Genomic DNA, 17,116 nt, shown 5'->3' with positions numbered 1-17,116 from the left:
TTCCAGACGTGGCATCCTGTGTGGCCGTTTGAAGGGCAAGGCTAGGCTCCTCTGTGGGTGGCAGTGTAGTAAATGGCATGGGGACTCTAGGCTGTTTGCAGGCTACAGGAGTAGAAGCCACAGGAGTGCGGCCTTACTTCATCCTGTCATGAGTCCCCACTGAACCTCTCAGTGTAGAATCTTGTATGTTACTAAGTGACTGCTGAGGAGGTGTCAAGTGATGGATCCTGCTTTCTCTTCTCTGTTACTGTTGTCCCAGCCCTGGAATCTTGTCCTCTGTATCTGTGAGACACTCGGGCCTTGGCTATTGATGTCTGCAGTTTGAGTAGTTGTGCTGAATGTGTGTGTGTGGGGGGGGATTTGATAGGGAACTTCCTGTCCCATATAGAATGGGGGGTGATGTCACAGGCAAGAAACCTGTTGAGTTTTGTCTGGATTTGAGTATCAAAAGTGGACTTACGTTGTAGTTGAGTTTATTTTAATTCCTCAAAGAAGTATGTACTATAACAAAAGCAAAGTAAATGAAATACAAAATAGTATTGTCAGGGCTGGGGAGATAGCTCTATGGTCTAAGAGCCTTCCTGGCAAGCAGAAGGGCCCAGGTTCAGTCTCTAGTACCGCATGCTGTGCTGGCCCTGGAACCCCAGGCATGCCACGCCAGCCACTGAAACCAGGTGCGGTACGGCATGCTTGTGGTCTCAGTGCTGTGGAGGCTGAGACAGGAGGCTCACTGCCAGTCTGAGCTGTATAGCAAGACCCTGTATCAAATAAATAAATAAATAAATAAATAAATAAAGATTTCAATTTTTTAAAATGTATTTATTTCGTACAGGGTCTATAGGGTCTTACTACACAGATCAGACTTGTAGTAATCCTTCCTGGTTTTCAGCCTCACAAGTGCTGGAATCACAGGCATGCGCCACCACACCCAGTCTCAATGCCAGCCAGGCCAGCACGGCAGGCCAGGTATTGAACCCTGAGCCCCTGTGTCTGCCTAAGCAGGTGCTTTAATCCACCGGGCTATCTGGCCAATCCTCAGAAAAAAATTTTTAAATACTATGGTCCTACCACTCCAATGAAATGCTGACATAGCTGTCCATAGGCACCTATAGGCGAGATTAAATCTGTATGACTTTGACCATCCGACTCTTAACAGACATTTTCCATGTTGTGTAGTAGTGTTGTTGGGTGAGCAGAATGGTAGTTTTGTAGCAAGACATGGACCCTAGAGGCAGATGTGCCCAGTTTAGGATCCCGCCCCTGCCACTTAATTAGCTTTGCAACTTGGGCACAGTGAATATGCACACGGATACCTTTGCCTATACCAGCGTCTACGTCTACTGCTGTGCTTAAATGTTTAAATATCCTCACAGATTACTTACATTTGACAGTAGTGTTGGTTACCTGGTGTCAAATGACCTACGTTTAGTAAAAGTATACTAATCAGAATTCTAATTGGGCCGTATTTAGCCTGACTCCGTATTGAACCTGGCTTGTTGTATCAGTTTATTAGCACTGTAATAGCAAAGCACCGCAGACTGTGTCTCTCATGACAGAAATTCATCACCTCACAAGTGTGGAAGGCCGAAGTCATGGGGTGGGCAGGGCAGGTTCCTTCTGGGAATGTTAGGCATGGACTCCCCCAGCTCTCTCTTACAGGCCTAGAATGGCCGTCTGTTCCGTGTATCTTTACACTGTCTCGTTGGTTCCAGATCAGATCTCTTTTCTGTGTAAGAACAGCAGCCACTTTGGATTAGGGCGCCCGCCTGTGTGAGCGAGTCAGCCTTCCATTGCTGTGAAGAGATACCCGAGACTGTTCGCTGGAAAGGTTTATTTGGGCTCATGGTTGCTCGGCCATGTGGCTTTGGGCCTGTGGTGGCACAGCAGTTGATGGGGGATGCACAGGGAAGAAGAGGCAGCTCACCTCAGAGCGGCCCAGAACCTCTAGAGGGGCAGGAAGGGACCAGGCTCCCAGTGTCCCTGCAAGAGCACGCCCCCCAGTGACTGCCGACACACATCGCATCCCACTTCCTGTCACTGAGGCACTTGCAAAGTTGAGTTCTTCCATCCTGCTTTTCTTGGGGCTCATCGTTTGCCTCCCCCCCTCTCGAACAGGCTTGTCGTTTCTTGTCATGATTGTACCTTTCTCTTGAGAGTAAGCCCAGTTTGTAGAGATGATAAATTTGTTATCATAAAAAAGTCTCTTAAAACATACTATTGTTCTCAACAGTGTTTCGTTTTTTCGAGATGGGGGTCTCTTTGTGGTTCAGACTGGCCTAGAACTTAGGCAGTCCACCTGCCTCAACCTGCTGGGTGCTGGGTCTTGACCCAGCAACTCTGTTGTCATGGCTTTATCTTTCCGTGTCTTTTCCCACAGCTACATGTGTTTCTCTTCCTTGTCCTTTTTGATGTAAAATTTATATGCACAGACTTGCATATGATTCACTTTTATTATTTGGAAACATGAGTCTTACCCATAACTCATGGATGAAATTGGCAAGACTTTTGGTCTAGCGTTATTTGATTAAGTATAAGACAGACAATATGCCATCTGAGTCCTTCAGTGTGGTTGAGCTCTTTTTGTGATTCAGGCTGATCTGGTAGGTGGTCCTAGAAACTTGGGTCTGCAGGAAGCAGGGCAAGTGTATCTACCAGGCGTGGCCGCGCTAGTTTTTGTTGAAGTCTAGTTCAGTCCTTTCTTCTGTCGTTTCTACTATGTGTAATATATTTCAAAATTTATGGTAAGCATTCCTCTTTCTTCGGCCTCTCTTCTGTAAGCCTGTTTTATTGCTTATACCAGATGGCTCCCCCCATTCATTCCTTTGTCAGTTTGGACTTTTGATCTCTCCCTTAATGCCTGCGCTCCGACTGGCAGGACTGTCCTGTGGGATGGATTGAACCAGAAAAGCTGGATTGATCATCGGCTTGCCCAGTTAATACATAGTCGTTTACTTAACGTACAGATCAAACTACTGGGACCTGCACATTTATTTTTTATTTGTCTTGATATCTTCTGGGTTGTTTTGTAAAGTTACTTTTTAAAAAAGATTCGGCTTAGGCAAGTCAGAAATAAGTTAAGAAAAGTCTCAAATAGAAAACTTGTGAATGTCTGATATTCATAGGCACAAACATGCAGGCAAGTAAACTAGGGGACCTTACGTTGCTTTATTCTATTTTTATCTAAAGCCCTACAGAGCTCGTAGTACTGTAGATGTTTGCCATGGGATCGCAGTGGGGAACACTGAGGGTACAGACTTATGTCATCTGAAGTACACAAAACACACGTAAAACACAGAAAGGGATGTGTCAGAGGTGGCAGCGCTCAGCTGCGGGTGGGGTGGGGCCAGACGTGGGTCTCAGCCTTCCTCCCTCCTGCCTTAGCCCCCTGGTACTTAGGAGCCAGAACTCTTTTGAGCCTGCACTGCCCAGGACAAACAGGACACCTCTCAGAGAATCATTAGGCAAAATACTTAGTTCAGTGTGGGACATAGTAGCGCAACGCGTTCAAGTTCAATTATTAATAAAACCATGATCAATAATAAATATGTCTCCCATTTTGCCGCACTTCACACAAAGGCTGTGTTCGTTCTGGCGTGTTTCCTCCCGTGCAAAGAGCCCACATTACCGCAGTGTCTTAGTTACTGTTCTCTTTGCTGGGGCAAAATACACGAGCCTCTAGGTTGAAGGAGACGCACTTTGGCTCACAGTCTCTGGAGGTTTCAGCCTGTAGCTGGCTGGCTCCAAGACAGGGTGGCGCATGGCAGAGGGGACAGGGCAAGACAGGCAGGAAAGCAGCCAGCAGCCAGCAGCATGCCTTTGCCTGCCATCCGGTCCAGGCCCCAGGCCTTTTGAGTGGTGCCAGCCATACCCACAGATGTGCTAATTTCAATCACTGGGCTAATTTAGTACCACACACCTTCAGTCCGTGCACCCCCGCCCAGGCAAGCTCTGAAAAGCCCCACCTATTAGTGCATGAGGCTTTGGGAGGACACCCAGAGGCCATAACACGTGGTCTCTGTGAGGTCACACCCACTGTGTTTTCATTGCCCTGCTAGGGCGAGGTCTCAAGCCTTAGCCCATGGTTATATTGAAGATTCGGTGTCCTGGACCTATAAAAAGGGCCTGGAACCCCCGTGTTGGGCACAGTTCTCTTACACACTAGCTGCCGTCACCCACAAATTTTCAAGAACTATGTGTCTATCACTTCTTATACTTGGAGAATGAGAGAAGTACAGCGAGGGCTTGCACAGTGTGACTTCCGGCTCTGAGGTAAAGCATCTGGCTCTGGATAGATGAGCCTCAAATGAGGGGATCTGAGCATGCGTAGTGCTGTTGAAAAGGAGGCTTCTTTGGAAACTCGGGTCAGTCTGTGAGTGCTGGCCTGGCTGGAGGAGGTGAGAGTTACGGACTTAGAGTCTGCAAAACTGAAAAATTGAGTCACATTCCTTGATTTGCTTCAGCTCTCCAAATATGTGCCGGATTTTTAGGTCAGGGCTCTAACAGATGCCCCTTCTGATTTGTGGCTAGTGGGCTGACTTAGATAAGTCGCATGAGTACATCTTTAATTTTCTTGGTTTTTTTTTTTTTTCCTTCAAAATTCCCCTTTGCAAAAACTCTGCCCTGCTGCCTTTTGGAGTGCCGTGCACCACAGGTGTGCAGCTCCACCCTTTCAGCGACGGGGCGTGCTGATTCCTTCAGCCTCCTGAGTGAAACCACAGTGTGCATGTGGATTGCAGGGCGGCTCCACAGCTGAAGTCCGCGCTGCGCAAGCAGGTGCTCCGCGGGAACCCCTACCCCGGCATCCTGAGCGCAAGCGGAGGACAGTCACTTGATAAAAGAATCTGTGTGTTTTTCTTCTCCCATTTTCCTCCAAGTCCTGTTTGGAAAATACCATTTTTTTTCCTTCTAAGATTACCATAGAGGAGCTAGGGAGATGGCTCAGTGGAAGAAGCACTTCCCTGGCAAGTGCAAGGGCCTGAGTTCAATCCTTGGTTCTGCCAAAAAAAAAAAAAAGGGAGGGGGGAGATTAAGATTACCATAGAGCAAAACCCTATTTGCTTTTCTGAGTTAAAATCTATTCAGTCTGTAGCCATCACAGCGGTGTGTGCCTTAAAGACAGAGCTTGTGTTTCTCAGCCTTACCAGCACCCTAGAGCTGTCACCATCCTGAGATTTTGTCACCAAGGGTCAGAAAAGCCCAATCGTGGAAAGAGTTATTTCCAGGTTCCCGAGTAAATGGTAAATAATTCTCAGTTCTTCTGCTCTCGACCTTCACTTTTGTTTTTTTTTTTTTACTCGGATGTGACCTTTAATTCTATCATCTGTTTATATGAATGACCTATTTTAAATCATTGACTGAGTTAAGATATAAAGGAATTGCAAAGCACAGTTGAGTTGTGCTACCTTTTTTGGCCTGTTGCACAGGAGAAAGTATAAAGTGTTAACAATTTTGTGCCTTAACTGTGAAAAATTATAAAAATCCCTTGTGCTTCCTGTTATCTACTCTAAAAAATATATTCTCCCTTTTGGCTCAAGGCTGTTCAACAATAAATAACTGTTTCTTGTCAAGGCAGCAAGCTAACACAAACTCCCTCCCCAACCATCTCCTGTAACATAGTCAGCTTAAGATGTATCTTATAAAAATATACACTTATCACTAAGCTGTAAAAGACCTTTTAGTTATAAACAGTTTGCAGCTGTGTCACATGAATGCAGGTTCTGTGGTTCTGTACTAGATAACAAGTTTGCTTACCAAGCTGGATGTGATTTCTGTTATAAATCCCCCCTGCTACCTACGTTCGGGGCCGATCAGCCTTCTCCAGCAAGAGAGGTGGCACGGGACCTGAGCTCAGTAAATAAAAGGCTCTATTCAGATTCTACCTGGCTGATCTGGTTCCTGCGCAGAGTTGTCCCATAACAGAAAGCAGCACACAGAGTGACAGAATCCATGAGGGCTGGGGTACAGATGATTTATTTTCTACGTACGGCTGCCAGGGGTACTTTTGCAGGAGAGCCACCGTACCTTCTTGGTGGCCCAGTAGAGACGCCGGCGTATTTCTCACAGAGGCCAGGATGCATTTATCTTCCCAGAGCCTCTATGTTTGTCTTCCAAAGGAAGCTGCCACCACACAAAACAAACAGGGCCGGCTCTAGCCTGTTAGCATAACCGAGGGGCATACGCACATCTAGGAAAGTGCCCTGAGATGCTTGAGTGGCAAGGGGCTATCAGGAGACGGCATCTCGCGGTTTCCATGGTGACTGAGCCCAGGAGGGCACTGCTGGAATCGTGGCCACAGCCGGATGCTCTGAGAGCCAGTGTGGGAGGGAGGGCAGGCCTTGCTTGCTGCCGTGGCTGTGGAAAGGCCAGTCCTTAGAAGCTACACGGGAGGCCAGGCAGGAAGCGTGAGTGGTAGAGACACGCGGGAGGAGGTGCGGGTGTCTCAGACACACAGGCGCAAAGGCTCACGCCGTTGCGCAGGAGTTGAACACACGCTCCCGGCAGTGGTGCGGAGAGTTTTGGTGCACGAGTGAGGGATGCGAAGTGGCTGATGGGCCGGAGCATTGGATGGGCCCGCAGTGGTCGCCCGAGCGTTCTGAGCCTGGCGGTCTCAGCGTCTCAGCGTGCGTTCTACATTCAGAGTCAAGTCTGGGCAAAATTACAAAACGAGGGAAATGTGGGCTGGCGGCCCTTTCCGTGGGCCCGCCGCACACGCCCCCTCCTTGCTCACCCCACCCCCTCAGCTGTCCCTGGGCCCTGGATTCCTCCCAGCAAGGCCCGCCCCCCTCTGCTGAATTTCCTCGCCCTTTGCCGCATCTTTGCCCAGGGGCAGCTCTCGCGCAGTTGCTGAAGCGCTGTGGGACTCACCATTCCAGGATAGTGAGCCGTGGGAAATGCACATGCACGTGTTTATAGCGAATTCAACTGGGAACAAAACTTTATGACCAGTGATATCTTTAATGCCGAATTTTAGGTGCCCAGGGAAGAGCTGCCGGGCAACAGGAGGGTAAGCGGGAGGACTGTGGAAGGCTGGTGTTCACACCATGTGCATTGCCCCCTCTGTTCACCACGGCAGTATGAGAACATCCTGGGGCTTTTCTCCCCGTGTGGCCTTGTGACCTCAAGGTTGTAGTTTCTTCATCTGCAAATGGAAAGCAGTAGCGAAGCCTTCTCGTAGCATGCCTAGTATTCCGTACTTCTGGCCTTCGGTGTGGGTCTCGGCAGGGCTGGGAATGTTGGCGGTCCAGTCCACATGCAAGACACAGGGACTGAGCCCTCCTGCGAGGCAAGCGCGTCACCACAGGCAGTAGCCGCAGCTCCTGCCCACGGGGAGCTGCCAGAGATTCTCTGCAGAGCTTTCATTTGGCGCAGTGGACAGCTTTATCCTGTAAAACAGGAGGTTGGGCTTCTGGAACAGTTGTTGACACAGAGGACATAGTTTGGTCTGGGGGATCCTGGCCTCGGCTCATCCTTTAGTCTTGATATTTACATAGGTCATTCCTAATAGCTCAAGATAAGGGGTTCGGTTAATTCTGTGGATATTTATTGAGCCTCTGCTGAGTCCTGGGCACTTTGCTGGAGCCTTGGGAATCAAAGGTGACAGCCGTGATGCAGCCCCTGCTCTGCGAGACCTGGAGGGGGAGTGACCCTCTAGAGGTGGCCCCATTCCAGGTTGATGAGTATCTTTATTGCTGGTGTACTGGCAGCAGGTAGTACGCAGTGGTGGCCCTGTGGGTCACTTAGAGCCCACTCGGCTGAGCTTGCTTGGGCCCAGCTGCTCTGTTCTGAGGTCGCACCAGGCGTTGGTCATTTCCGCTGTGTTGCTTCTCCACTTGACCTTTCAGGATGGTTACTTCTACAGGAAGTATTCGAAGTTAAACAGCAGTCCTAGCCTCTTGGCAAGGGAGCAATGAGGTGTGTTTGTGCTCTTCATGTTCTCGTGTCCCCACTCTGGCTACAGAGGGGACTGAAGCCATCCTCATCCTTTCTTAAGTAGACAGCAGCTTCATGGAAAACTTGCACTGCCACTTTTATGACTGTGTTTTGTTCTTGTTTTTCTTGTGGGGAAGAGGGGTTTACAATTAGCCAGCACCTGCACAATTGTGGTGCATGGAAGGAGGCCTTCTCCGGTCAGCCTTGCCCTGGATTCTCACCAGATGGAGAGAGAGATGGGTGCCATGGGGGGGCAAGGCTCTGCAGGAGCATCTGCTAACTCAGAGACAATATGGCGTGTAAGACAGCTGGATGGAGGAGACAAAGGGGACGCAGCTGCCTGCTCTTAGAGCCTCACCTTGAACAAGACACTCCTGGTTCTCTGGGAAGGCTTGGCTGGACTTGGTGATGGGGGTGCCTGGGCTTGATCTGCCCAACATGGAGCCTGAATGTCTCAGGTGAGCCCCAGCACACTGGCAGCCCTGGAGCGAGACACCTGAGCTCTCTGGCGCCTCAGGCAGCCATGCCAGTGCACAGTGGTGTATTACCTGCAGAGGGGCTGCTGCTCCCAGGGGAGCGAGTGGGGGCAGAGAAGGGAAAGCTCTTCCCTGGGCGCTGCTTTGAGAGAGCCTGAGATGTAAGCACAGGTGAAGGATCCCTCTACGAAGGCTCACCTGTCGTGCTGACATTTGCATATGGGATGCATGCAGTTGTCACCTGCGGACCAGGCAGGGCTGGAACATAAAGAAGGAGAGTACACGCAGCCGTCCATAACTGCTGCGGGGACTTCCAGGAGGCCATGGTGGAGCGAGGGCCTAGACGGTATCCACTCCCTCTCCTGAGGACTCAAGCCCTGCGGTCTTGCTAGGCAGGCACAGAGCCTCAGCTGCACAAGGGAGCATTCGGAGCCACGGGGTGTCTCCTGTAGGAGGCGCGGCGGAGTTTGTGACAGGCGGCAGGGCAGGGCCATTGTGCTTCCGGTTCTGACGCCAGGGAGTAGCAGGTGTCTCTCCCGCACTCTTGCACCGCCGAAGGAGCCCTGCTGATCTCCGCGAGCCCACTGAGGCGCTGAGCCCCAAGTTCCTACTCGGCTTGTTGCACATTTGCGTAGGGAGGGGTGCTACACTTGCGCAGTGAGCGAGGGCTCGCTAGAAAGTGGGCTCCATGTGGACGGAACCTTTCTGTCTTTGGCCCCTAATTCCTCTTACAATGCGTGGAACATAACAGGTGCAACGTGAACCACTGAGTGACTGTTCAGCGCAGACACCGGCTGGATTGGCCGTGTTGCTGGCGGTGCTTCTCCAATCCCTGTGACGGATGGCAAGCCCTTGCTGGGCGCTCTCTCTCCGCCTTTGGCATAGGTAGTTCATTTACTTGTCTATTTTCTCTCATTTTATTGAGAAGGGCCCCGGGTGGATGGCATTCAGTGACCAGCTTAGGGCTGCGTGTCTGAAGATGGGGGTGGCGCTGGAACAGCTCGCGGTCCCTTCTTGTCGGGCAGAGGTCCGATCCAGACCAGCGGTGTGCGTCTATCTGCCGATGAGGAGGCCTTGGCCGGAGCTGGGTTTGTTTGTCTCTGGGTGCTCTGGGGACAGGCTGGGCAGCCCCCGGGCTGTTTACAGCTCCCGGGGACAGAAAGTGTTTATTTTAACAGAAGCAAGTCTGCGTTTCACCCCTGGTCCTACCGGCTCCTCTTCTGTCTTGGCTGCCACAGTCTGGTGTTTGTGTTGCTGGGCCCCAGTGACCTTCACACACACAGAGAGGCAGAAATGGTCAGAGCAAGAAGAGATTGTGCAAGGGAAAAAAATAATACAGATTGGATAGATTTATAGTTTGTCTGTCTGCCAAAGGAAAAAGAACTTACAAAAGCATACGTCTAAATTAGGGTCAGAGAAAATAGAAATCCAGGTTAGGGTCATAAAGTAGAGGCAGGAATTAGACTAACAATGCCGCAAGAACTTCTGCACGGAGCTGGCACTGCGCTTACGTGCAGCCGAACCAGCGAAAGAAACCCGATCAGCTCTCCTCGTGCCACGTCTGCGGCACCGAGAGCCTAGAGGCGCGGGAATTGGCCGAGAGCGTGGACGCAGCGGCAGTGGCAGGGCGGGCCGGCCCCGTGCTGCCAGAGCGCACCATCGAGGAGAAGCGGCGCACACCTGCACCTGCGGATGCACAGTGGATGTCCAGTGAGATTCCTCCAAGCGTGGGGCACACAGGCTCAAGTTCAGCTGGCATTTCTAGTGTGTGTGACTGTGTGACTTAATCATAATGTTGCGTATAGGGTGAAGCCACTACTTAATGCCAACAAGTGTCCATTTTTAAGACTATCACAGTGCCTAGTGGTACTAGAAGCATCTCAGGGCTGCGGGTTCTGTGGGGATGGTGCAGTCATCGTGCACTTTGATGCAGACGTCGTGTGGCTTGGCTCCGAGGGATCGTGTGGCAGGCAGGACGATAAAAATACCTTGCCCTTGTATATAACTTAGGATTTATAAAGTACTTCTGTTCATGTTTGGTTTTCATTTAAAAATCACTGGTCTTGTTTCACGCTTGGGAATGCTGAGTCCTAAACAAGGAGTCAGGAATCAGGAGACGCCCCTCGGTCTTGGCTCCGTGCAGTGGTCTGTGATGGTGACTGGGTCGGTGTTTGCACTGCCTTTTACAACGTTCGCGTGGAGCAGGAGGGATGCCTTACAGCAGCAGTCACTTGGGAGGAACACGGGAGTTGGGAACGTCGGTCTCCTAATGCACTCTGAGCATCTGCCCTGAAGCACAAGTGTCACCCACCTTCACCAATCCAGCCACCTCCCGTGCCACCCTTGTTCAGTGCTATGATGAGGAGCAGTGGGAAGCCACTGGCATAGCTGGGCACAAGGCTGTTCGGTGGGAATCAGTTGTATCCTGCTGTCCGAAGGCCAAGAGAGGGGAGTGGTGGTTGTCACAGCCCATGCCGTGACTCCGTCGTCCTTTTCGATGGGGACTCTCGCTCCCTGGACAGAGGAGACTGTGCGTTTGCTCTTCAGGAAGGCTGGTGTTTGTCCTGGGAAAGGTGACCATCATCCACTGACATGAACAGGCCTCTTCTCAGGAAGAGAAGGGCTCCCAGGCTGTCTGGGCCCCGTCGGTAGCGTCCACAGCAGCATCCAACGCTGGCCTTCCCCCATTAGCACCCGCGTGCTCTAGAGCTCAGAGGTTCAGGAAACCCTGCACTTCCTACCAGCCCCACGAGTGAGCTACAGTAGGGCAGACCTGTCCTCCTTTCTCTAGAGGGTAACTCTGGGCAGATGTCAGTTAAAAAGCCCTTCATGTTGTGGGAAGAAACTTGTCGGACGCCATGAACTCCTCTGCCGAGTTAGCGACCCAGCCACTGCCCAGGCTGTAGTAGATGAATTCGGTTCAGCACAGTTCCTGGGGAGCCCCGCTGCTGGAGGTGGTGGAGGGGTGTATTTCGACGCGTCTCCAGAAATACTTCTACTGTTGAACACCTGAGGCCATTAGAGAAATCCAAATGAAGACAACACCAAGATTCCATCGTACTCCACAAAGAATGATAGTCGCCCAGAAAACAATTAATAGTATACGTTGGTGACGTTGTGGGGGAAAAGGGACCCATCTGCAGTGGTGGTGGGAATGCACACTGGTACAACCACTGTGGACATCAGTAGGGAGAGTCCTCAAAAAAGTGAAAATAAGAATTCCCTTTGACCCAGCTGTTCACCTTCTAGGTCTCCTCCTGAAAGGCATCAGATTACGTGATGTGTGTGTCCTCGGACTCATTGCAGCATGATTCCTAGTAGCTGACCCTCGGAAGTGACCTATGTGTCCATCCTCAGAGAGTGGGTAGAGAGAATGTAGTATTTGTTCATTGTGGAGTATTACTCCGCCATAAAGAAGGAGAAACTTGAATTATTTCTAGGAACATGGATACACCCTGTGACCAGAATGCGAAGTGAAATAAATCAGACACATGGGCTTAAAAGGGACGTGATATCTCTTATGTGAGAAACCCAAAATATAATAAAGAGGGCGGGGCCGTAGCTCAGCCGCACAGTGCCTGCCTGGAAGTGCAAGGTCCTGACTTGGACTCCTGGTGCAAATAAATAAGCAGAATAGAAGATAGCAGAAAAGAAATCTTTTGCAAAAGGGAAGGGGACAGAGAGGTGAAGGGAGTGATGGGAGGAGAAGGGAAGGAAACGAGAATGAAGACGCACTTTGTGCCAGCACCAGCGGCCCGCGAGTGTAATCATCGTGCGGGGGCAATTGTATGGTGAAAAGAACTTTTAAAATAAGACATAGTTTCACAGACGAAACGCCCTTGGAATATAAGCACTTGTCAGAAAATCTTGCTAGGGAGCATCCTGCTTCTGTGAGCTTTTTAAGTTGATTTGAGAGTCTGTAGAGTTTCTTTCCAGACCGACGATGATTCTGAGCTTGAGAGTTCTTTCTCTGTGTTTCCCAGGCATTTCCAGTGAGACCCTTCAAAGCATCTGGGAAAATGGTGGCCCTGTCCTTGAAGATCTGCGTCCGCCACTGCAACGTGGTGAAGACCATGCAGTTTGAACCGTCCACAGCCGTGTACGACGCCTGTCGGGTCATTCGGGAACGGGTCCCCGAGGCCCAGACGGGGCAAGGTGAGTCCCGTGTCTGTCACGTTCTTCACCCTGCGGCATCGGTGGTGGAGGCTGTGAGTGGTGTGCACGTGCCTGCACCTGGCTTCCCTTGTCAACCCCAGGTCTCCAGTCAGTGCTGACCCACCCGTCGTCCTGCCCTTCCCCCTTCCCATCATGCTCTGCGGCTTACGTACCACTCTTGACTGACTGGATCCCATTAACTCAGCAAAGCGCCAGAATTCTACCCTGGCACCTGTGGGCTGTGCATTTCCCAGCCCTGTGTCCCATGTGTGATACCTGCTGGTCACCATCCCGACCTGGGGCAGGTCCTGCATTGCCAGCCCTTCTGAAGGGGCTTTGTGAATTTTATCTCAGATCGTAAAAAAAGGGGGACTTGGTACATGCTTTGTTTTGGATGTGATGAAACACTGACCCCTATTCATCGGTGTCCAAATTAAAGCCATTCATATAGTATAAAATTGATTTTCCACTTCCCTTTGTCTCCTCTACGTTTCCTTCCCTTATTCAAGTGTCTATCTGATTGAGAATAGAAAAATAGGAATCACCTTTAAATTAATAAACCTTCAGTGTGAAAGTGGGTAAAACATGGCTTAAAAATGGAAGCCTAAGAATCCCCTTAACCATCTGGGCATGGTGGCACATACCTGAGCGTACCTCCAGCACTCTGGAGGCTGAGGCAGGAGGATCACCACGAGTTTGAAGCCAGCCTGGACTTCATAGTGAGTTCAAGGCCAGCCTGAACTGCATAGCAAGATGCTGTCTCAAAAACGGGGAAAAAATAAAAAAAACCCACCTCCTCCAAGATTTGGTCGTCTACATTACTGCTGTTACCTTACTTTTCACGTCCTATTTTGTTGTTTGCTTTCAGAGTTTTTACAAAATTTCTTTGGGGCAACTTGCTATAAGCTCTGATGAAGGTGTGAGTAAACCTTTAAAGACCTTGAAGTTAGGGCTGGGGAGATAGCTCAGTGGTCTAAGCTCCTGCCTGGAAAGGGCAAGGACCTTGGTTCGACTCCTCGTACCACATGCTGTGCCCACCCCGCACTGAGCTGGCCACCAAAGCCAGGTGTGGTGACCCACACCTGTCATCCCAGAGCTGGGGAGGCTGAGACGGGAGGATCACTACGAGTCTAAGCTGCGTAGCAAGACCCTGTACCAAATAAATAAAATAAAAATAAAGACCTTGAAGCTTTGCTGAGAAGCAGCAGTGCTCATGTCCTTGCCGAGGTCTCTGATTTTCTTCAAGAATTTTCTACAGAGAACACAAGGTTTAATTTTCTAAGTGTTTTCCTAATGTGTTGAACCTGGGAGGCAGAGGCTTCATGTTACGGGGAACTCCTACCAATCTGCCAATGTCTCCCGCTGGATCTTCTGTGCTGTAAAGCCCCCAGCAGCCCCTGTGTCCAAACAGCCTTGTGCTTAAGAGGTCACTTTCTTAGTTGGGTTTTTTTTCACCCAAGTTTTTTGCCTTTGGTTTTGTGGTGGTAAGAGGGATTCAACCTAGGGCTTCATACTGAGCTATATCCCCAGTTCTTTCTTTTCATTTTGAGGCATCTTACCAATGTGCTGATTTTTTTACCCAGTCTGGGCTTGAACTTTCCATCCTCCTGCCTTAGCCTCCTAGAGTACTGGGATGACCAGGTATGTGCCACCATACCCAGTTTCTTGGCCTGGTCTTTATAGCAAGGGCTAGAGAACAAACGCAAATTCTGTTACCAATCAGTTTGGACTGCCTTGTTCCTGTGGTACCTTAGCATTCAGACCCGGCTCCAACCCCCAGGTCCTCACAAAACAGAACCAGTTTTAGGGGTGTTGCTTCTGCCACTCAGCTCTCCCCTCCCCACCGGCTCTGGTCAGTCGGCCACTTGTGGGCCCATCAGGAAACGTCTTTTTGATGACGGACTCCACAGCCTTGCTGTGGTGGGAGGCTCAGGGCTGGGGAGCCAGAGGTGGCCCTGCCGACACTTTGCCGCCTTTCTTCCTTTGTCTTTGTGTTCCAGCTTCCGACTATGGGCTGTTTCTTTCGGATGAAGATCCCAGGAAAGGGATCTGGCTGGAAGCAGGCAGAACACTGGATTACTACATGCTGCGAAATGGGGTAGGCTGCCGTCTGACCTGATTTCCTCGTGGCTGTGTCCCTAGGCCTTCTATGGAAATGGCGTCATCCCAATATTTTGATTCAAGGGCATTTTATCCGGAGTTCCCTTGTAAAGTATTGTCCAGTGGTGAGAAAATGTCAGCTATCCAAATTCTTCAGATTGATTCCATTTGGGGTATTTTAGGCAGCTTCTCCATCCACACCATGTTGGACAAGGAACTCAAGAGACAAGACGCAGGTATCTTCTGTGAGGATGTAAGTGTGTTTCTGCCAGAAAGCCAGACAAGAGAGAGAGGAGAAAATGGGAGATAATTCTAAAGAAAGTCTGAGGCCAGATTTCAATTAACATTTTGTTTTTGAAGAGAAATTTCAAATAATGGGTGTGATTTTAATAACTACTAGTAATAATAACAACATTTAAAACAGCTGTTAATGAATGTGAGGAGAAATGCTGAGCTCACCATTCCATCCGGCCTATCTTCCACGACACAGGCCCTTTTTGAGTGAGTCGGGTCTATCAGATTAACGAGTGTTCTACAGAGCAAGAATGAAATAGTTGGGTTCCCTCCATAGTTCTGCTTTTAAGAAGTATAATAAAAAATTTTTTAAAAAGAGGCCTCTGATTTAAAAAGTAACTTCCAAACTGAACGCCCCCGTGCAGTCCTGCTCGTGCCTCGCTGCAGTAGCAGGAGTACCGCCCGCACGGTGCTGCGTTCCCAGCCGGAAGGACGCTGGCTCGGCGGAGGCGTTTCCATCCATACATTTACGCACGGCACATACATGTGGTGAACGCATGGGTGGTAAATGTTACAGCCCAATTGCACTGTCCATGTGTCGGTAGTAAAATGCTCATGGCGGAATACAGACACTTGGATGCTGTCCTCTGAGAAGGCAGGCGGCCTTGGCCTCTCCCGTGCTCCCTAGCGCAGCCTTTCCCAGCCTGGGTGTCTCCTGCTGTCACTGTTTCATGCAGGGTAATTTTCGGTCATGAAGCTGCTTCTGGGCTTGGGATTTCACTTCGATTTTAGAGAAATCTTTATCAAAGCAATTATTGAGGACTGGAAATTCTGTATTATAGAAGCTTCTGTAATAATGAAAGATTACTGCTTCCTAAGAAAAATTTTCAAAGAAATTTTGAAAATATGAAGAAGTCAGCACCTGCTCAGAACTTTCCTTTCTCCTCCTCTTGCTCCTCCTCTTCCTGCTTCCCTTCCTCCGTCTTCTCCGCCTTTTCCTTCTTCTTCCTCTAGAAAAATGCTCAGATTTGTTACCTGTTTTCCCATGCATGTGAAATCCATGTACGGTTTGCATTCTAGGACATTTTGGAATACAAAAAGAAACAGAGGCCTCAGAAGATCCGGATGCTGGATGGCTCTGTGAAGACGGTGATGGTGGACGACTCCAAGACCGTGGGAGAGCTCCTCGTGACCATCTGCAGCAGGATAGGTGAGTGGCCACAGCCCCAGTGCCCCCCCCGCCCCAGGGACCCCCGCCCCAGTGCCGTGTTTTGTGTAACATCCCTCCCCCCTTTTTTTTTTTCCCCCAGAGAATGGCTGGGGGTAGGGGTATTGGGACTAAAACTCAGCACCTTGCACTTGGCAGGCTGTGCTGCTGAGTTGATCTCTGGCCCTTCTGTCTTCTTTTTGTCCACCCTCATCTGGTGTCTGCCAAGTTTTGTTCTTCCCAGTCCAAAGAGAACACATCCATTGTCCTGACTTGACAGCCTACTCGTAGCATTGTAAACACGAGAACTTATCACTGGGTCACCGTGAAAGCTTGTGTTTCTCTTTCAGAAAACATGTATTTTCAATAGAGAGGAATTCTTAAAATTTTGTGTTATTCACCCCCGTCCCCCGTGGATGTCCCGAGTCTCCCTGATTATCGTGGTGACAGCCTGTGTGGCTGACTGGTGGGCAGATTTTCTTCTCGTGGCTTCTGTTGGTCTCCTCAGAGGGCAGCAGTGCCTTCTCCTCACATGAAGGACTTTACATGCTTGGGAAGAGCAGGCCACCCCGTCTTGGTGGTTCTTCGTGCCATGGGAGCTGAGTTCTGTCCTCTCACCTCCCCGCGCTGCATCTGCTTTGCTCCCGTTCCTCAAGATGCAGGTCTTCTGGGCAGCCTGAGTAGATGATCTCGGGCCTGAGCCCGGGGCTAGTTGTTCCACTGAAGTACATGGCAGGTGAGCACAGAACAGACCTGCGATAAAAGGCTCTGGGTAAGAGGACGGGTGAGGTTAACGTTACGCAGCATCTGTAATGTTTGCACTTCAGCTCTGACGAGTAGGGTAGAAGAACATGCGCCATGCGGGCCCGACAGTGTTGGATTATTTCTGTTGCCGCCTTTAAACTGGCCTTCAGTTGATGAGGCTTAGGACTTAGGCTACAGAATGTGTAAGCCCTCTTGTCTTGTGCACAGCCCAGAGCAATTTAACATGTGGGAAAGCAGGTAAGAAAACTTA

The 17,116-nt window shown here is 50.1% G+C and overlaps 1 protein-coding gene across 10 annotated transcripts in view; it reads left to right on the top strand.

Annotated features, from left to right (window-relative positions):
• Nucleotides 1–17,116, top strand: part of Tln2 (talin 2) — a 433,269-nt gene that overhangs the window by 236,251 nt on the left and 179,902 nt on the right. For all 10 annotated transcript variants that reach the window (XM_004628856.2, XM_023712443.1, XM_023712434.1 and 7 more), the window contains 3 exons: nt 12,389–12,560; nt 14,561–14,658; nt 15,975–16,104. In XM_004628856.2, the coding sequence (XP_004628913.1) occupies nt 12,425–12,560; nt 14,561–14,658; nt 15,975–16,104 (364 nt within the window). In that variant the 5' untranslated portion in view covers nt 12,389–12,424. The remainder of the gene's footprint in view (nt 1–12,388; nt 12,561–14,560; nt 14,659–15,974; nt 16,105–17,116) is intronic.

This window comes from Octodon degus, unplaced genomic scaffold (genome assembly GCF_000260255.1).
Source record: "Octodon degus isolate 3935 unplaced genomic scaffold, OctDeg1.0 scaffold00026, whole genome shotgun sequence".
NCBI classification, from domain to species: domain Eukaryota; kingdom Metazoa; phylum Chordata; class Mammalia; order Rodentia; family Octodontidae; genus Octodon; species Octodon degus.
This window is presented reverse-complemented; position numbering and strand designations above follow the sequence as displayed.